At 43.9% G+C, this 22,154-nt stretch overlaps 2 protein-coding genes across 2 annotated transcripts in view; one reads left to right on the top strand and one right to left on the bottom strand.

Annotated features, from left to right (window-relative positions):
* The window catches only part of LOC124525418 (testis-specific Y-encoded protein 3-like), a 631,464-nt gene that overhangs the window by 593,469 nt on the left and 15,841 nt on the right, over positions 1–22,154 (top strand).
* Positions 15,756–16,489, bottom strand: LOC124525424 (coiled-coil domain-containing protein 71L-like). The gene is given in 2 exon segments (XM_047097805.1): positions 15,756–15,805; positions 15,808–16,489. Coding segments are annotated over 2 exon segments (732 nt in total).

Genomic DNA, 22,154 nt, shown 5'->3' with positions numbered 1-22,154 from the left:
CTTCTGGTTGGAGCATTTGTTCCACTTCCATGCAGTGTTATTATGGAAAGCGATGGTTCCGAGGTATTGTGATGTCTGTAGTTTTCATGCTTGTACTGGTGTCTGTGGTACTTTGTGATACTTGCGACATTTCCCTCAAGGAATCCCTCTTAGGATCTCTTGTAGGGATGGTTTAGCGGTGGTGACTTCCTTCAGTTTGGGTTTGTTTGGGAAGACCTTTACCTCTCCTTCGATTCTGAATGGCAGGCTGGCTGGATAAAGGATTCTTGGTTGCATATTTTTCCTATTCATCACATTGAAGATTCCCCTATTCCTTTATGGTTTGTCTGATTTCAGTAGATGGGTCTGCTCCTATCCCAATACTTCTCTACCTTTGTGTGTTAAGGTCCAGTCATCCCTAGCTGCTTTCAGAATTCTCTCTTCATGCTTGTATGTTGCCAGTTTCACCCTTCTGTGTTGTGCAGAAGATCAACTCAGGTTACATCTGAAGGGAGTTCTCTGTGCCCGTTGTGTTTCAATGCCGGTGTCCTTCCCCAGCTTGTGGAAGTTCTCAGCTATGATTTGTTCAAGGTCATCTTCACACCCCTTTTCTGTCTCTTCTGGAAATCCTGTGATATGGATATTGTTCCATTTGATTTCATCACTTAGTTCTCTAATTCTCCCCTCTCGATCCTTAAATTTTTTCTCTATCTTTTTCTCCCCTCCTTTTCACCATATTTTTACCTTCTGATTCATTTAGTCTCCCCTCTGTCTCTTCAATCCGCGCTGTGGCTGCCTCCATTTTAATTTGCTCCTCATTTATAGCATTGGGATTCATCACGACTACGTTTTATTTCCTTGATCTCCACAATAATTGATTCCATGCTGTCTTCTACGCCATTGCCAGTCGCAACGATTCATCTTTTGGCTGTTATGCTAAATTCTGATATGTAGCTTATATCTGTTTTGATCAAGTCGTTAGCTTCCCGGAACTTCTTTTGAGGGGAATTCTTCTGTGTCAATATTTTGGCTAGTTTTCTATCTCCTGGGAGGTTTACAAGCTGTTATTTGCTCTGCACCTGCAAGAATTGCTATATGACAGGGGGCTCACGCCCTGTGCAGGTTCTAGCCCTGCAGGTAGTGTTTCTTGGAGAGTGTTACTTGCTCTCTGTTGCTGTGACATTCGCTCTTTGAGTTCTCTACTCGTAATGATGTTTTTGACCCTCCACAAGGGGTGCTTTTACTTGTTCCTTGAAGCAGCCCTGGAAAGGAAAACAAACAAACCAACAAACAGGAACCAGAGACATGTAAGGAAACGTGCAAATAAAAGAAAGAAATGGACACACACACGCTCACACACACACAGAAAAAAAAATCTGAAATCAAAAAACAAAACAAAACAAACAAACAGACCAGAATATATATATATTGACCAGGCTGGGAGGCGAAATGTCTTAATGCAGACAGAGAGAAAGGAAAATAAGGAAGGAGGTGGGGGAACAAAAGGAAGATAAGTTTAGCCAGACAGAGAAACTAGATGGCTTGATTATCCCAGAGAGAGAGAAAGGAAAGTATTGAAGTATAGGTAGGAAATGTATCACGGGAATGGATTATAAATGTCTGCTTAAACAAACCAACAAGCAGAGTTATCAACCTAAAGGAGGGAAGAGATAGGAAGGGAGAATACGTCTAAACAACAAGAATTGTCCCGGAATTACTCCAGGCTAGGCAGCATCACCGGTCAGGATGAGGGAGCTGCCTGGTTCCACAGCGCCTATCCTGCTCCATCAGACAAGCAGGTAGCCAGCACAGAGGGGCGTGGTTTGGGATAGGCTGGTCCCACCACCACTCTGGACCCTAGGACTGATCCCTGAGGCCCCGCCTTGGTGGTGGTGGTAGTGGTGGTGGTGGTGGTGGTGGTGGTGGTGGTGGTGGTGGTGGTGGTGGTGAAGTGGTGATGTCCAGCGTCTTCTCTATGACCTGGTGTACTCCGTTCCAGTTGTCCTCATTGTGCCGAGAGCACACGCAGGGTGGTCCTTCTTGCTCCGCTGACTCCTTTGGCACAGCGCTTGTCGAGGGTTCACAGACCCGTTCCGTGTGCTCTGGCACTGGGGCAGTGCCACTCTGTGCTGCTGCAAATGTCTTCCTGGCTTTGTTTGGGCTGCTGTGCTTGAGGGAGCCCTGCCTTTTCCTGCTGTGCACTGCGATGCTGACCTCACTGCTGAGCTTGGGCATGATGGATGCAGGCAGGCATTGTTTTGTCCCACAGCGACGCCCCCAGGGAGGGGGCCACCTTCTCCTACTGCAGACTGCGTCCTACACCCAGCCACTGCTCCGGGCGGGGGGAGTGGTGGATGCGGGTAGGCTTTGTTCTATTGCACAGCCCACCAGGGAGGGGCTACTGTCTCCTTCTGTGGACTGTGCCCCTGCTCTACCCTTGAAACCAATGCTGGCTCCTCTCCTCCCCAGGTGCGCAAACAGGGAGCCTAGCCCCAGACCCAAGAAAGCCCCACAGTTAGAGATAAGATCCCTCTCAGTCCCAGTCCCAGGTTCTCCTCTTATCCACATACAGCCCTACACTTCCGCAGCCACTCTTTCTCTTACTTTTGTCTCTCCTCAGAAAGGGATCTCTTCCCTCCATTCCTACTTGGCCCAATTTATGTACCCCAGTTCACAATTAGCCACCTGTCATCTCTCAAGGTGTCTCATTTCCTTCAGGGGGTATTCAGTCTGTTTTCCTCGCAGACTTTTGGGGTTCAAAATGCTTTGAGTTCAGCACTTTGTTTGAGAGACATGGGATGTACAGATCCCCCTACTTCTCCACCATGGTGACCCCTCTGCCCCAGAAGGATTTATTTATAAATTGATGGACATCAAATTCTAGATCTTATTTTCTTATTAATGTTATTAGGATGAATCTCAGTACATACATTTAGTTTTAAGAAAAATTCCCTGTGATTTGAATCCTTTGAAAATGTATTGAAGAGGCAATCCGAATAAATATCACATTCCCTTACTGGGACTTTTCTCTCTCCATCTCTCTGTCTCTCTGTCTCTCTGTCTCTCTGTCTCTGTCTCTGTCTCTCTCTCTCTCTCTCTCTCTGACAAACACACACACACACACACACACACACAGACACACACACACACACTTCCCACAGACTGTCAGGAACCTCTCTGAGGTGCCCGCCCAACTCCATGGCCAGTACATAAACTTCACCAGTACTCAGGACTAGACATTCTCACTAAGGTCTTCCCAGAACAAAATGGAAGAAAACAGCCTCTGTCTGTCCCCCTCTCCTGCCTGTTCAGTTTCCTCCCTCCTGCCAGGTCTCCCTGACCTCCACCCCACCTTGCTGTCACAGCCCATTCTATAAGTACCCGAGAAACCTAGCTAGTGTTTGATTCTGCAGCAAAACACAACAAAGTTCCAAAAGGTCTCAGCCCTCCCAGGCCGATGAGTCAGCAGGAAAACATGAGGCCAAGAATCAACTAGGAGAATTCTCATTCCAGCTGTACCACTTCCTAGCTGAACATGCACAGTGAAGCTGTCATCCAACAACAGTCTAGCTCCACATCTGCAGGCCTCTAGCCCACCTGCATTGCTACCAGGCTCGGGGACACATCCAACGATTTTGTTTCTTGAGCGCCGTCTGGACTGTGTTTGCTTTGTTCCAAATGTCTACCTCTAGGATAAACTAGATTTTGAAACACAAATATGCACAATTCCCCAAGGTAAAAGACACGTCCAGGAGTCTGTTCACTGCACTCATCCAAACCCCCAAAGCACTGATTTCTACCGTGTACATAATTAGAGAGAAGAAGCAGGCAGACACCTGCCCAATGACAATGAAAAAGCAACAGAGGGTGATGGAGAGCCCCACGTGATGTAGTAGCTGGAAGCCCAGAAGTCAAGAATTACCCACAACCACCACGGAGGCAGGGGTATACCTCGAGAACAGAGCCTGGCACACAGAGTCCCTCAGTCAGTTTTCGGTGAGTGGTGAATAAAGCCACAGGGGGACCAATAAACTGACAAGCAAGCGAGCAAAGGCTGACAAGGGAAAATCCACCTGTTCTATGGTGGTGTAGAGAAAGTAGGTGCTTTCAGCAATGCCAGTAAGAGGGTAAACATTATGGAACAGGCGAATTAGTGAATTCTGTGGGTGGAATGTTTCCCCCTGATTACAATGGGCAGCTTATCCATCCTCCAGCTCTGAAGCATATGGTCAGTGGACACCGCATGCTGGGGACAACAAGTTTTGGAGGAAAGGAGTGGAAGTAACAACTGTCCACCTTTGCTAGAATGCCAGCGTCCATTTACAGACAATCCATCTGCCCCCTGGCCCTTTCTTCCTCCCAACCACCCCGATTACTCCCACATATTAATCCTTACTGCAATCCTTGGTTTTGAACCATCGTTCTAATCTGTTTTGATGTTGGTTGTGAGGTCTGTCATTTATCTGCGTAAAAACCTGGGAATTACTATCTGAACAAAGGTGAGAGCACCTGGATGGCCCAGTCAGTTAGGCATGTGACTATATTGCTTTCGACTCAGGTCATGATCTCATGGTTTGCGAGCTCCAGTTCTGCATCAGGCTTTGTGCGGACAGCGTGGAACCTGCTTGGGATTCTCTCTCTCCCTCTCTCTGAGCGTTCCTGGCTGTCTCTCACTGTCTTATGTTTGTGTGCTGCTTTTTAAACTGGCCTACGAGTAATTTGGGACAAGTGGTATGATAAGTAACCTTCTCTTTCACCTGCTATGACAGCTCTAACGTTCCCGTTACTCTGATGAGTTAAGACAGAGCTAAGGCAGAGTGTCCCGAGATCCTCAACCAAACTACACGGTGTAATCGTATGAGCATAGGTATTCACACTTCTGTCCATTCCCTCAATAACTCAGTCATTTCACAAATAGCGAACACTTACGCGGTGCACTCTGAGGAATATAACAGTAAGCAAAACAGCCTTCGTAAATTAATTTTTTTTTCCGCCTTGGGATTTCATGGGCCTATAGTACCCAGTCCTATGTGATTCAGCGCATGATTAGGATTAACGTATTTCACTTCTTCCAAAGATGTTTCTAAAGTTTGGCAGAGGCAGTGGGATGTGACCGATGCTGCTTCAAATCCTAGCTCTGCCACATAGATGTGATATTTGGCAAGTTATTTAAACTGTCTAAGCATCAGCCTAGATGCCTGTTAAGTGGGAATAGTAATACCTTTGCCACAGGCCTGTTATGTTTGCTTGAGAGGGAAACATGTGTGAATTGCAGAGGACTGTACTGGTGTATTGTGGGAACTGAAGTAAAATTAGTTTGTTCCCTCTGTTTTCCTATGGCTTTCTGATCATCTCGTTATGGGTTTGTTCCGAGGGCCTTGTGCCTCTCTGTGCCTCTCTGTGCCCTTGAGTATCGTCTTGCAATCCCCAGCATCAGGGAATTGGGCCTCATTCTACCAAGTAAGCCTGACTCTCACATGGTGCCTTCCATAGTTCACCTGTTCTGTACATTCAACCCAGCCAACGTGAAGGTTTTAAGTAAGCAAGCAGCGACTTTGTCAAAAACGTAATTACATCACTGATAGAGGCGAGTGTTTACTGACTCGCAGTGAAGGGGGTTCCATGCATTATTCTAAGTGTTGTACCGTTGTTACCTCACTGAATTCATTTCAGAGCTCTATGGTGAAGGTGCTAGGTTGTGCCTGATGTTACAGCTGAGAAAACTGAGTAACAAAGAGAAAAAGTAAGTTGTCCAAAGGTCTGCTGCTGGAAATAGAGCAAAATAGGATATGAGATCCCAGGGAGCCTGGCTCCAGGGGTAGTCACTGAAATATATTGCTTCTTGCTAAGCAAGAATTTACGGTAGGATAGGGAATTTAAGTGGTATTGGGTTGCAAATAAGATCGTAAGAGATGGCAAAGGTTCCACCCAATTCATCTGATCACAAAAGGGTGAGAGTTAATCAAAAGTTGATGATGCAGGTGTTTGTAAAAAGAGAGAATCCGCCGTATAGACTGCTGCTGTTACACATCAAATTGAAGTGAGACAGCTAGTTCTTCTGTAAAAATTGGGAACTGAAACTCCATAAACACATTGCATTCATTCATTATGTCCAGGGTCCTTTGCCCATGGCTGGCACTGTAGTAACGACAGACGGATGGCTAAGGTGAATCCTGCCCATGAGGAACACATGGTCTAGGAGGGGAGCAAGGGCTACGTAAGGAGGTTCATGACAACACAAGTAGTGGGAAGAAGAACTGTGGACGCACAAAGGGGAAGTAAGCACCCCCAAGACACTTTCCATAAAGAAAGACATAAGAAAGGAACGAAACCTCTTCGAGTTCTGGAAGCATACTTCTTGTAGGCTCTCATGAGTGTGTTTTCACTAAGTCCGTAACAATTGGGAGCTGATCCCTGCTGAGCCAAGCTCCTCCAGGACAGAACCTTCCTCTGCTCAGTTGGCTTCAAGGGAACCTAGGTATTCAGCACTTCTCCAGTGTCCCTCTCCTACCATCCCACTTCTGGCCCTCTTGATTCCTAGATTCCTAGGAAAATCAGCCTATCAGGTCAAATCCTTATTTGTTGTTGGTTCCTTCCAGAGACAGGGTCTCCACGATGCTATCGATTATTTCAGTGGAATCCTGCCCATGGGCTGCACAAGGAACTCCATGATACGAGTTCAATGGCTCCTCAAATGATGGGTTTTATGAGAAGTTAAGTCCTGTGAGCTTGGGTTAGAAATAGTCCACATCATTCCCAATCTCAAGGCTTGTTTTGGACAAAGGATGAAGATAAAAAGCAACGAATACATAAAAGACTATTGGAAGAATCTCAGCTTAAATCTTTTCTCAGCAGAAGAAAAGATAGGGGGAAAGTGTCTTTTCATTTCATGTTAACAGCCAAAGAGAAAAACTTCTTTAGATTTCAAGAATAAAGGGATAATATCAGTACACAAAGCAAGCTTTAAAGGTGAGCTTTATCATCGTGTCAGTAGAGCTTTTTAGTACAAACTCTACAGATTATGGTATTTCTCATAACTCCTTGCTGCCCTAGGGAAAAGTACTTAATTGCCTAACTTTTATCTGAGTTCATGGCTATTTTCCTTTCATTTTTAAAGCTTAGCGTATCTTAGTTCATCAAATAATTTTTTTTCTATTTTGATGACAGAAATCTCATTTACACTCCTGAACGTCCTATTACCTTTGACAGGTACCTAGCATTCTGCCTTGCACATCTACTTACTTATGTGGGGAAAATGAAAAACAAAAACAAAAACAAAAACCGGCATTTGTTTCTTCGCCGTCCACCGACAGAATAAACTCCTAACGGAAATAATAAAATATTTGGGCACTGAACACGTGACTGCTCTTAAATGTTCATATATTCAAATTGAGGAAATGTTTTATTTGACAGGTTTGGTCAAATGCCCAAGAGAACGATTCAAAAATAAAGAGAACTCTGGGAATCAATGGGTTAGGAAGGTCATGAAAAAATTGGAGACTACGATCCAGAACTTAAAAAAGCTCTGAATGTATACTCACAAAGACTTAACGACTTTGGATAACCAGGTTAAAAATACTGCTTTGAAAATCCATAGAACTGTAGCAATCGAAGGCAGGGTTTCTTACAGTATGATCTGATACCTCTCCCTAATCAAGGGAATCACGGAGGGCTAACTACAGGTACAGATTCTGAATTCACACGGAATTCTACATTTTTAGATAATGTTCCAGTTTTTGTTAAGATAACCCAAACTAGGAACAGCATTCCAATCTGCAAAGGACACACGGGCCCCACTCTCTTTAGCATAAAGTTTGGGTTGCTTTGGTAGGTGGATGAAAGCAACAAAACACAGAAGTCTGCAGGGAGAAGTGGAGACTTGAATTGTTTGAAATGCATACTGTTCCGTTTCTCAGGGAGGGCACAGATACTGCTTGATGGCACCCAAATCAGGTATTTCTGTCTGAACCAGTCCTGCTACCCAGGCCACAGTCAACCATAAAGATTATCCAGAGAAATGATCTGCATCTGCATCTGTATCTGCTGGAGATTCCCTGACTAACCAGATGGTGACTGCTGCTGGGGTTGGGGGTGTGGGGTGGGAGGTAGATAAACGGAGAGAATCAGACAAGCCCAGGTGGCCAAGAACTGGATGGAGTCCGCTCTAACTGTTACCGTGACCATATCTGAAGTTTCCAGAGCTGACGATGCTACATTCGGGGCCACCATTGTTCCGTGATGATATTGCAGTGGGTATATGATGCTAAGAATTAAAACAAGGAAACGTGGTAACTTAGTATACATTATAACGTGTCAAGAAGAAGGCAAAGAAAACTCTTGGTTTGTACTTCGTCGGCATTACTAATAGATATGAAAGTTACCGTGCCTCCTAGGAGGCAAGGATCTTGCCAACAGAAATACAACGCTAATACAGGAGCACCTTCCAAGTGTTCATCTGAGAGTATAGTGAATGGCCTGAGTCTTTAATGTGATTTGATAAGGCCAAACTGGTTTCTCCATGGCCCACAAGTATTAAATTCTAGAATTCCTATGAGTTTTCTTGATGCATTGATAAGCAAAGGAAACCGAGGAGGGGATTTGGTGAAGCCACATGCCCTAGAAATATGACAGCTAATTTTTAAAAAATTTTTTTCAACACTTATTTATTTTTGGGACAGAGAGAGACAGAGCATGAACGGAGGAGGGGCAGAGAGAGGGAGACACAGAATCGGAAACAGGCTCCAGGCTCTGAGCCATCAGCCCAGAGCCTGACGCAGGGCTCGAACTCACGGACCGTGAGATCGTGACCTGGCTGAAGTCGGACACTTAACCGACTGCGCCACCCAGGCGCCCCTATGACAGCTAATTTTTGACTTAAGAAGAAAACGAATGACCTCCAAAAGACATCAACAATTCTACCTCACCGACGTGCTGTGAGCTTGAAATGCTCACACATGTGCTGCATCTTGAAGACGGTAAGTGGTAAAAACATTGGTATTATTATATTAATGGCTGCTACCCTTTTCCCCAAAATTTTGTAGGAGGTCATAAAGAAATTGGCAGCTCTGCCATTCCATGCAGCCTGCTGCAGATGACAGTGATGCCTTAATGGAGCACAGCCTACAGCCTCTTTGTGAGTAAAACTCTCTTTGATTATGCCACTGGTGGCAGCCTTTCTGTGACAGCTGAACACGTCCCTAACCGATACTACTTGCACTTCCTCAATGCCATTCAAATACAATTTCATGTTTTGTTAGCACAGATACCATCAATAATGTCACTCTTATTGAAGGTGAAATTACTACCAACATCACTCAGCAGATGACGTCGGGGAAAAGATGCTAGAAAAGTTTCCTAAATGAAGAAGGGTCTTGGAGCATACCAGTGTTCTATCTCATAAGCATACCCTCGCAGAGTAAACTGTGGGGCACACGGTTCTCTCTGTTACAATATCACTTGAAGCTTAGGAGTGTTTTTCCTTATAAATGTTTGAAAAAGTCCATGGTAGAGAAGGGTTTACTTAATCCCAGAGAGTAAAGTGAAAGAAGGCTTTAGACCCACAAACTCCTACAATCAGCAAGTAGGCCGAGACAACCATAAGGCTGTAGACACAGGCTACCTTTCATGAGAAGGGAAGAATGACTTGGAGGTTGAAAGCCAGAACCCTGGAGGAGCTAGAGCCATGGAAAATCATTCCCAGGCCTTAAGACCCAATGAAAGGACTGCCTACCTGTGCCAGCTGAACTTCAGCATTGCTATGGACCAGTGACTCATTCATGATAACCTCCTTCCTTTCTTTGGAACAGCAATGTTTGTGTTTTCTTGGTTTGTTTGTTTGTCTGTGTGTGTGTGTGTGTGTGTGTGTGTGTGTGTGTGTGTGTGTGTGCGCGTGTGTGTTTTGTGTGTGTGTTTTGGTTATCACATGCCCGTGTTGGTTTATGCTTAATTCATAGGTCTTCATTCATAGGTGTTCAGATTGAAAGTGTTGTCAGGACCAGTGCGCCCAAGGAGACTCATTCACACCTGGACGTAATTTAGATAAAAATATCCTGGACTTTGAGTTGATGTTACGAGGGTTGGGTCTTTAAAAGGGAGGATTCTTGGGGAAGGGTGAGGATATTTTTCATGCAGGATGAGAGTGAATAATAGGAGGCCAGCAGACAGGCTGTGGCAGTCTAAAATATGTTCATAAGTTCTCTTTTAAGCCCTTCAAAAGGGGGACCTCCATTCCCTTTTCCTTAAGCATAGGCCAGACGGACTGAATGATTTTAAAAAATAGAAGAAGGTGGAAGTGATAGTGAGTTAAAAACATTCTAAAGAACAGATATTGTAGTTCCAATGGTGTTGTGATTAGGGGAAAATCGATGGAAGGGGCAACTGGCCATTAGACGCTAGAATTCTATGAGTGGAAGAGATGAACATAAGCGAAGAGAAACAAAAATTATATGAAATCAGGGAGGGGGCAAAACGGAAGAGACTTATACATATGGAGAACAAACTGAGGGTCATTGGAGGGGTTGTGGGAGGGGGGATGGGCTAAATGGGTCAGGGGCACTGAGGAATCTATTCCTGAAATCATTGTTGCACTACATGCTAACTTGGAGGTAAACTTTAAAAAAATAAAAATAAATCAATTAAAAAAAGAAGCGAGAATTCTACACCTATCAAAATTATCAATTAGATTTGAGAGTGGACTCAAGATATCTTCAGACGTGCAAAGACTCAGACATTTGAGTCTACTCATCCTTCATTAGGAAGTTATCTGAAGGTGTACTCAGAGAGTACAAAACAAGGAGAGAAAAAATAAAGAGAAATTATACTTAATAATAGGCAACATTAACAGAGTGTTTATTTTTGTGCCAGACACTGGTATGGGTTATTTTCACATATTATTACATATGAACCACACAACAAACTTATAAAGTATATACAATTACCATTATTATCTTCGAGAGGAGGAACGAGGTTTATAAAGAAGCCAAATAACTCATGCAACATCCAACTTACACAGTTGGTAAGTGGAACAAGTAAAGTCTAACCCCAGGCCGTCTGGCTCAAGAGTCCAGGCTTTTACATGCTCCCTAACTTCCCAGATAGCCATATTACCATGAAACCATGGAAACAAACTGGGAGCGTAGCAGAGGAAAATCACAGGAAGGAAGTTAGGAAGCAGACCTACTGAGTCACCACCTAAATGAGGCAGGAAAAGAGAAGGGTCCAGTGAGAGACCGCTAAGAGGTTAGCAGGAAGATGTCATAAAGTGGCATGATTTGAGAACACTGAAAGAGTGCAATAAAACAAAGAAGTGCAATTAGAAAATTAAGGAGAACCAGAAAATATCCATAAGACGGTCTTAGTCTGAATGAGCCAAGTGAAACATGGCATGGTTCAAAGCACTGATGGAATACAAAGAGAAAGGATCCATTTCACCTTGATGCCAGAGATGTCCTCATTCAGCAGGTCCAAGGACTCCAGGAAAAGAGTAGTAATTCTAATGTTTGCATATTATTTAATAATCCCAATAATTTAAACCATTTATTAGTGTTCAAGTTTTGAATCAACCTTGAACCCTCTAAAGAGACTTGATTGCAGAGCATAATAGCAGTGTTAACAACAATGACAAACAGAAGCCCAAAGCTGATGGGAGACAGAGAAAAAGTGCAGCACGGTTAAGGAAGACCTTTATCTTACAATGCAAGGAATGAAAAATGATAGTACAGGTAAGGGAAATAGGTCTCTATTTTAAAATTACATCTTGTGGGGTACCTGAGTGGCTCAGTGAGTTCGGAATCAAACTCTTGATTTTGGCTCAGATGATGATCTCACAGTTCATAAGACTAAGATGAGCATTAGGTTCTGCACTGACAGCTCAGAATTCTCTCTCTCTGCCCCTATCCTGCTTGAGCATACGCTCTCTCTCTATCTCTCTCTCTCTTTCTCTCTCCCAAATAACATACATTCATACATACATACACATACATACATACATACATACATACATACATACATACGTACAAACAAACATAAAATTATATCGTGTGATGGTTAATTTCATGTTTTAACTGTGCTAAGCCACAGGGTACCCAGATATATGGCTAAACATTATTTCTAGTGAGTCTGTGAGGACATTTCTTAGTACAATTAACATGTGTATATCAGTAGACTAAGCAAAACATATTGCCTTGCCAAACATTGGGTGACCTCACCTAATCAATTGAAGACCTGAGTAGAACAAAAGGCGGAGTAAGAGAGAATCCACTCTGTCTATCTGACTGTCTTCAAGCGGCGATATTGGTCTCCTGACTTCAGGCGCAGACTTGGAATGGAACATCCATCATCAGCTCTCCTGATTCTTAGGCTTTTGGAGTCTGCCTGGAACTAAACTACTGCATCTCCTGGGTCTCCCTTCTCAGCCTCCGTAATCCTGTGAACCAATTCCTATTGATACTGAGTCTCTGGAGAACCCTAACTAGTACCTATATGTACTTCCCTTCATCCGTTATGTCTTTTTGCCCTCAGATCCAGTTCCTGCACTTCTCCTACAGACTCTGTTTCCTGGTTCCTTGCAAACTGGCTTCCAGAGTGGTTTGACCAATGGTGTTTGATGGGAGAAAGGGAAGAAGGTATAAGCCCAGAGGTTTTTCTCTCTCCCGCTCCACTTCCTAGCAGTGATTTTATCTCCTCCAAATTCTAGCTTCTTTCCAAGAGCCTCTTCTCCCATGTTCTCAGTTCCTGCTAGGTATGGTTCTGAATTTCTCTAGCTCTGGGGGTGGCAACAGCTTTCTGACGATACTAATTCCTGATTGCTTCTCCATCCTTTGTTTGGCTTCTGGGATTTCCCATCACGTGTGTAACTGTTTAAAATACCTAGGGGTGCCTGGGTGGCGCAGTCGGTTAAGCGTCCGACTTCAGCCAGGTCACGATCTCGCGGTCCGTGAGTTCGAGCCCCGCGTCAGGCTCTGGGCTGATGGCCGGAGCCTGGAGCCTGTTTCCGATTCTGTGTCTCCCTCTCTCTCTGCCCCTCCCCCGTTCATGCTCTGTCTCTCTCTGTCCCAAAAATAAATAAACGTTGAAAAAAAAATAAATAAAATAACTATAGTGACTCACCGGCTGGCTGGACCTGACTGAAACAGTATACAGATAGAAGTTCGGGAATATATCGGAAGGTGAGAAGAGAGAAGACAGGTGGCTTAAGCGACCTATACGTCAACTTCACATAGGAAGTCAGTAGACGGGGCTTAAAACTGACAAATCAATAAGCAGCAGTACACTATATGACTTATATTCATGAAGATTCCTAACAAAAGAATATAAACCTGGAACAGTTAAAAGTGTTGCCTCAAATAATGGAGACAGGAAAGAGACCTGTGGTTGCCAGGAACTCAGGGGGGAAGGGAGAGATGAATAATAGATGAAGCACAGGGAATATTTACGGCAGTGAAACACCTTGTAAGACAGTGAAATGCTTTGAATCATGGCATTGTGCGTTTGTCAAGACTCACCGAACTGCACACCACAGTGAATGCTAAGGTAAACTTCGGACTTTAGTTAATAATAGTTTTCATATGGGCTCATCCGTTGTCACAAATGCACTACACTGACACAAGAAGTTTACAATAGGGAAAACTATGTTTTGGGGGGTAGGAGGGAGAGCAGGAGAACTCTGCACTTTCCAGTTTTTTCTGTAAACCAGCTTTTTAAAAGCTGTTTTAGAAAATAAATTCCCTTAATGAGAGGGAGGCAGAGAGACAGAAGAGGAGGGAAGGAAAGAGGGAGAAAGGGAGCTACTTAAAAGTCATGGAGGAAACTTAAGTGTGGATTACTAAGTGAAGGGATCCAATACGAGAAAGCCATTTGCTTTACGTTTCCAACTATGATAACGTTCTGGAAAAACAAAACAAAATAAAACAAAAGAAATCAAAACAACGACACCTCTACAACAACAACAACAACAACAACAACAAGAACCACAACAAAACGCCTTCGGAGACAGTAAAAAGACCAGTGGCTATTAGGGTTTAGGGGGAGAGAGGAAGTGGTAATAGGCGGAGCACAGGGCACTTTAGGGTGGTGTAACTATTTTGTATGATACTGCAATAGTAGATACATACCATTATACATTTCTCAAAACTTATGAATCTATATAACACAAAATAAACCCTAACTGTTAGTTAATGATAATGTTTCAAATGATAATGTGTCAATCAAGAATGGCTCATCCACCACTTAGAATTAATGTATCCACATTAGTGCAAGGTACTATAGAAACTACCGGGGGTGAGGAACCTGTATTTTTTGTGCAGTTTGTCTCTAAATCTAAAATAGTCCTTAAAAAATGGTCTGTTTAAAAAAACCCTGATTTAAAAAAAAAGAAAAAAGAAACCAAAAGAAAGTGCTGCCTCTGGGGAAGAGGTGTTCTTGGGGGAAACAAACTTTTGATTTTTTATTGCAAGTCCTGATCTGCAATTTGGATGTTGTGGGGTTTTTTTTTAACTATTTGTATACAATACTTGGATTGATATTTCTCAAATAAAAAAAAATCTGTACACCTGCCAGAATAGATACCATGAAAAAGACCATATTGGCAAGTGTTGGCAAGGCTATCAAGTATTCAGAGCTCACAGGCACTACGCAGGCACTGCTATAGAATGAAGTTTGTGTAAATTGGTATAACCATTTTGGAAACAGTTTGGAGGAATCTTACCAAAGCTGATAAGTTGGATGACATGTGAGCCAGCAAATTCTCTCCTAGGTAAATAAATACTATTGTAAAAACTGTTCACCAAATGACGTGTCCTAAAATGTTCACTGAAGCTTTATTCAAAATTACCCTAAGCCAGAACCTACCTAAATGTCCACCAAGAGTTGCAAAATATTGTAAACTATTCATATAATGAAATTCTATACACCAATGAGCGGAAAGGATCTATACATACGATGACATGAATATCACTAACATAAGTTTGAGTGAAGGAATCTAGGTGTAGGACACATAATTCCATTTCTATATAGTCCAAAAACAAGCAAAAGTTGTATATTCTGTAAGAAGTCAGAATAATTGCCATCCCAAAGGAGAGATAGACCATGACTGAAAGAGGCACAGGTGGTCCCTTGGGGTCCTGGTACCTTTTTTAATGAGTGCTGATTCCACAAGTATATTGAACTTAATTGCATCAAGCTGTGCTCAGAATACTTTTAATAATATATGTTCTTTTTTGCGTGCCTGGGTGGCTAGCCACTTAAGTGTCCAACTTTGACTCAGGTCATGATCTCATGGTTTGTGAGTTGGAGCCCCACATCAGGTTCTGTGCTGACAGCTCAGAGCCTGGAGCCTGCTTCGATCCTGTGGCTCCCTATCTGGCCCTCCCCTGCTCACATGGTGTCTCTCTCTCAAAAATAAACAAACATGAAGAAGATAATATATGTCCTTTTGAATGTATACTATACTTCAATAATCTTTTTTTAATCTGAGTGCAGACGCCTAAGTCACACCCTTTTTTCTCTACTGTCTCTTCTAAACATTTAAAGAATATGTACTTTAAAACATCCTAGAAGATATATACATATACACACACAAAGAAAGAAAAAAATTGGCGGGAGGAGCCAGGAGGTGGGTGAACAGCAAAGAAACTCCAGCTTTATTACTCAAGCATGGAACCAAATTCCTGTGGAGAGGGTGGGGGTGGAATGGCTTCTTCTGACGACTTCAGACCAATGAGGGAAAAAGAGAGAACATGGATCTGCCCCTACAGTCCTGGAGACCTCTCAATCTGGGCTTAGGAAGCAAGGGGACCTCCCTTGCGGTCCAGGGGTCTCCTCCCTCCCCAACCCAGTGCTGGGAGGCAGCACAGGGCACAGCTGCCCTGGAGTCCCAGAAGGCGGCGCCGCATCCTGGGGGCGCGGGCCGCGACCATCTGGTGCTTCTTCGCCCATAAAGTGCACTAGGGGACGCGGGACAGGCTCTCACTGGTTCATCCCTCCAGGCACAACCCGTCCCGGGGCTGAGAGGTCGCGCGGCGGTGGCCCGCATCTGAAGCCCAGGCACTGGGAAGCGGCAGAGTCTCACCACGGGTGCCAGGTTCACTCCCAGGACTTGGCGCGCGTGGCGCCGCGCTTCTGCCAGGCTGCTCTCGACCCACACGTCGCCGACTACGCGGATGGTGGGCAAGGTGGTCAGCGTCGGGGTGGCCGCCCTCCCACTCTCCTCCAGGGTGCGGCCCCCGGAGCAGGGCCCAGGGGCCGCGGGCTTGCGGGGGCTGCTGTCCGCGCGGGATGGCGGGAGAGGGGGCGGCACCTTCCTCTGGCCGACCGCGACCGTCCGGGCTCCGTGGCGCCTCCTCCTGGCAGCTGGCCGGCGCGTCTGGAGGCGGGCCTCGGGGGGCTGGTGCCCCCGCGTGTACACCACCTTCTCCTCAGGCGCCTCCAGCGCGGCCCCTCCTGCAGCGCTAGAGGCTCCTCCCCGGGCGGCCGGGGCCAGGGCCTCCCGGGGCCTGCGCCGCCGCCTCTTCATGCGGCTCAGGATATGAGGCCGCTAGGGGCCGCCCGCGCTTGCCAGGTCTCGCCGCCGCCGCCGGGTCCTGATGAGTTTCCTACCATGAAGCCAAATCAGGCGGCAGGCTGTGAGAGTTACACCGCAGTTGCTAGGAGACCAGGCGCTTTGTGAGGTCACAATGTCTGCCTATCTTATCACTGCCGGCTGCCCAAAGCTGCCTTAGGTTGGGCTGTGTTTAAGATTGTGTCCTTGAGAAAGACCTGCACTTAATGACACCTGAGAAGGCCCATAGTTCTTCACGAGTTCAAGAGGGTTGTCCTCGACGTGAACGCACTGGTGCCTCAGCCTCCATTAATTCCATCTAACATGAGATGACACTTAGCGGTGGAGAGTACACACAACTTGCAATTAAACATGACGCTAAGAGGGTTTTAGCTAATTAAATGTCTTCTCATGCAACGCACCGAAAGCCAAATTGAAGTAACTACTCTACTCTTTCAAAGAATACAGATATACTGTGCCTTGCTTAGGGTTCCATATGTGTGTTGCTATAGCTCACAGTTCAGGAAGCTGTTCTTCACAGCAGCAGCAAACACTTTGCCTAGTTAGTATCCATGCTCACTTTCACGCAGCTTAGGGAAGACCGAGGCATTGTGTGCTTCAGAGCAAAGCGTCAACGAATTCTGCGTGAGTGGCCATTAGGGCATCCAGTGCCACTAAAACCTATTCGGTACCTACCAATTCATGATATTTCAGGTAAGTCATACACAAGGTAGTAAAAGACCGTATGGGATTCCAAGGGTAGAACACGTGTTACACCGTCCGTGTAAGTGCTTTTGAAAGCACCCAGCATGGTCCATCCATCATCACCACATACACAAATAATTCACAAAATATTACAAGGACCACCTACCGTGATCAATTGAAATCCACTTCCTCATGAAAGGATGACACCAAACTATGTGAATCAATAAAAGTGATAAGTCATGGTAACAATCAGAAGAGACACGTGCCAAGGTCAACGTCATACATGTGAGAGGCCTCTGTCTTTACTCAACTCCTTTTCTTAAACACACAAACCAAACTTTTATCTAAGCAGCTTAGGCCAGTACGACCTCACGTTCATAAAGTGCTGAAAATGGAACGCTCTCCTCATATTCAGTAAGAGCAACCCCTGGATTTCCTTTTTTATTAAAAGTACTTTGTTTTCAAATTGGTTTCCACGCAACACCCAGTGTTCATCCCAACAGGTGCCCTCCTCAATGCCCGTCACCCACTTTCCCCTCTCCGCAACCCCACGTCAACCCTCAGTCTGTTATCAGTATTTAAGAGTCTCTTACGGTTTGCCTCCCTCCCTCTCTATAACTTTTCCCCCCATCACCTCCCCCATGGTCTTCTGCTAAGTTTCTCAGGATCCACACATGGATGAAAACATATGGTATCTGTCTTTCTCCGCCTGACGTCTTTCACGTAGCATAATACCCCCCAGTGCCATCCACGTTGCTACAAATGGCCAGATTTCGTTCTTTCTCATTGCCAAGTAGTATTCCATGCTATACATAAAGCACAACTTCTTTATCCACTTGTCGGTTGATGGACAGCTAGGCTCTTTCCATAGTTTGGCAGTTGTTGAAAGTAGTGCTATAAACATTGGGGTACATATGACCCTATGTCTCAGCACTCCTGTACCCCTTGGGTAAATTCCTAGCAGTGCTATTGCTGGGTCTTAGGGTAGATCTATTTTGAATGATTTGAGGAACCTCCACACTGTTTTCCAGAGTGGCTGCACCAGGTTGCATTCCCACCAACAGTGCAAGAGGGTTCCTGTGTCTCCACATCCTCACCAGCATCTATAGTCTTCTAATTTGCTCACTGTAGCACTCTGACTGGCATGAGGTGGTATCTCAGTGCGGTTTTGCTTTGGATTTTCCTGACAAGGGGTGCTGTTGAGCATCTTTTCATGAGTCTCTTGACAATCTGGATGTCTTCTTTACAACAGTGTCTATTCAAGCCTTCTGCCCGTTTCTTCACTGGTGTATTTGCTTTCCGGCTGTGGAGTTGGTGAGTCCTTTTTACAGGTTTTGGATACTAGCCAATTATCCAGTATGACTTTTGCACACATCTTTTCCCATTCGGTCAGTTGCCTTTTAGTTTTGTTGATTGTTTCCTTCATTGTGGAGAAGATTTTTATTTTGATGAGATGCCAATAGTTCGTTTTGCTTTTAATTCCCTTGTCTTTGGAGATGTGACAGCTAAGAACTTGCTGACACTGAGGTCAAAGAGGATTTTTCCTGCTTTCTCCTCCAGGGTTTGATGGTTTCCTGTCTCACATTCACGTCCTTCATCCATTGTGAGTTTATTTTTGTGAGTGGTGTAAGAAACTGTTCTAGTTTCATTCTTCGGCATGTTGATGTCCACTTCTCTTAGCACCATTTGTTAAAGAGACTGTCTTTTTTTCCATTGGATATTCTTTCCTGCTTTGTCAAAGATTAGTTGGCCATACGTATGTGGGTCCAATTCTGGGGTCTCTATTCTATGCCATTAAGTCTATGTATTTGTTTCTGTGCCAATACTATGCTGTCTTGATGGTTATAGCTTTGTGGTAGAGGCGAAAGTCTAGCATTGTGGTGCCTCTCACTTTGGTTTTCTTCTTCAGTATTACTTTGGCTATTCAGGGTCTTTTGTGTTTCCATACACATTTTATGATTGCTTGTTCCAGCTTGGAGAAGTGTGCTGGTGCAATGTGATTGGTGCTGCATATAATGTGAGGACTGCGTTGGGTCGTATTGACATTTCGCCAATATTTATTCTTCCAAACCACGAGCCTGGAATGTTTTTTGCTTTCTCTGTATCTTCTTCAATTTCCTTCACAAGCCTTCTATAGTTTTCAGCATACAGATCTTTTACCTCTTCGGTTAGGTTTATTCCTACATATTTGATTGATGAGTATTTGATCAAGAGTATTTGATGACTCTTGGTGCATTGTAAATGGGATCCGTTTCTTTATTTCTCTTCCTGTTGCTTCATTATTGGTGTATAAAACGCAACCAATTTCTGTACATTGATTTTGTACCCTGCAACATTGCTAAATTCATGTATCAGTGCTAGAGGACTTTTGATGGAGTCTGTCAGAAATTCCATGTATAGTGTCATGCAATCTGCAAAAAGTGGAAGTTTGACTTCATCGTTGCAAATGATGATACCTTTAATTTCATTTACTCTCTGATTACTGATGCTAAGACTTCCAACAGTATGTTCAACAACCGGGGTGAGAGTGGACATCTCTGTCTTGTTCCTGATCTAAGGGGAATGCTCAGTTTTTCCCCATTGAGGACGATATTTACTGTGGGCTTCTGATAAATGGCTTTTATGGTGTTTAAAGTAGTTTCCTTCTATCCCAACTTTCTTGAGGGTTTGTATTAGGTAAGGATCCGGTATTTTCTCAAATACATTTTTCTGCATCTATTGACAGTGTACTATGGTTCTTATCTTTTCTTTTATTAATGTGATGTAGCACAAAGATTGATTTGTGAATATGGCACTAGCCCTACAGGCCAGGAATGAATCCCACTTGATCGTGTTGAATAATACTTTCTATATGCTATTGAATGTGATTTGCTAGTATCTTGTTGAGAATTTTTGCACCCCTATTCATCAGGGATATTGGCCTGTACTTCTCCTTTTTTTCTGTGTCTCTGTCTGGTTTGGGAATCACCATAATGCTGGCTTCATAAAATGCGTCTGGAAGTTTTCCTTTCATTTCCATTTTTTGGAACAGCTTGGGAAGGATAGCTCTTATCTCTGCTTTTTTTTAAATTTATTTTTGTTCAACGTTTTTTATTTATTTTTGGGACAGAGAGAGACAGAGCATGAACGGGGGAGGGGCAGCGAGAGAGACACAGAATCAGAAACAGGCTCCAGGCTGCAGGCTCCGAGCCATCGGCCCCGAGGCTGACGCGGGGCCTGAACTCACGGACAGCGAGATCATGACCTGGCTGAAGTCGGACGCTCAACCATATGCACCACCCAGGCGCCCCTGTTATCTCTGCTTTAAATGTCAGCTAGAAATCGCCAGGGAAGCCACCTGGACCAGGACTCTTATTTATTGGGAGATTTTTGACAACTGATTCAATTTCCTCACTAGTTATGGGTCCGTTCACATTTTCTATTTCTTCTCGTTTGAGCTTTGGAAGTGTGTGGGTATGGAGGCATTTGTCCATTTCTTCCAGGTTGTCCAGTTTGTTGGCATAGAAGATTTTATAGTGTTTCCTGATGAATGCTTGAATTGCTGAGGGATTCTTTGTAATAATTCCATTTTCATTCGTGATTTGACCTATTTGGTTCCCCTCTCTTTTCTTTTTGAGAAGCCAGGCTAGACGTTTATCAATTTTGTGTATTTTCTCAAAAGCACCACTCTTGGTTTCATTGATGTGCTCTACTGTTTTCCTTGAGACTCCATATTGTTTATTTCTGCTCTGATCTTTATTATTTTTCTTCTTCTGCTCGCTTTGGGGTGTCTTTGCTGTCCTGCTTCTAGTTCCTTTAGGTGTTCTGTTAGATTTTGTATTGGGGATTTTTCTTGTTTCTTGACATAGGCCTGGATAGCAATGTTTGTTGTTGTTGTTGTTGTTGTTGATGTTGCTGTTTTTGTTGTTGTGTTTTGTTTTGTTGTTGTTGTTCCCTGTAAGGACAGCCCTTGCTGCATCCCAAAGGGTTTGCATTGTTGTATTTCATTTTCATTTGTTTCCTTATATCTTTTAATTTCTTCTCAAATTGCCTGGTTGACCCATTTATTCGTTACTGGGATGTTTTTTGACCTCCATGCTTTTGGAGATGTTCCGTTTTTTTTTTTCTGTGTTTAATTTAATGTCCTGTGCAATTACGACATTCGTATCACAAGGTTCTGTATGTTTTTAATTAATTGTGTTATATATTTTTGTGTCTCCGAATTTGGTGTGTAGACATTTAAAATTTTTAGCTCTTCCTGATGGAGAGACCCTGAAATTAATGTAGAAAGCCCTTCGTCATCTCTTGTTACAGCCTTTCATTTCAACTCTACTTTGTATGATATAAGTTGGCTACTCCAGGTTTCTTTTGACCTCCAGTAGCATGAGAGATAGTTCTCCATCCCCTCACTTTCAATCTGAAGGTGTCCTCATGTCTAAAATCAGTCTCTTGTAGACAGCAAATAGGTGGGTCTTGTTCTGTTTTTTGTTTTTGTTTTTTCTATCCATTCTGATACGCTATGTTTTTTGGTTGGAGCATTTAGTCCATTGAAATTCCGTGTTATTATGGAAAGATATGCGATTAGAGTCTTTGTGATGTCTGTAGGTTTCATGCTTGCAGTGGTGCAGCAGTTTCCTTTCCCACCAACAGTGAGAGAGGGTTCCTCTTTCTCCATATCCTCACCAGCATCTGTGGTTCCCTAAGTTGCTCAGTTTAGCCACACTGACTAGTGTCAGGTGGTATCTCAGTGTGGCTTTGATTTGTATTTTCCTGATGATGAGTGATGTTGAGCATCCTTTCATGTGTCTGTGGGCCATCTGGATGTCTCCTTTGGAAAAGTGTCTATTGATGTCTTCTGCCCATTGTTTCACTGTAGTACATTTTCCAGGTGTGACTTGGGTAAGTTCTTTATACATTTTGTATAGTAACCCTTTATCCAATATGTCATTCGCAAATA

Source organism: Lynx rufus, unplaced genomic scaffold, assembly GCF_022079265.1.
Source record: "Lynx rufus isolate CCGP_SWC_20201006 ecotype Redwood Valley unplaced genomic scaffold, mLynRuf1.p SCAF_41, whole genome shotgun sequence".
In the NCBI taxonomy this organism is placed as follows: domain Eukaryota; kingdom Metazoa; phylum Chordata; class Mammalia; order Carnivora; family Felidae; genus Lynx; species Lynx rufus.
Note: the sequence above shows the minus strand (reverse complement) of the source record. Positions and strands in the feature narration are given on the sequence as shown.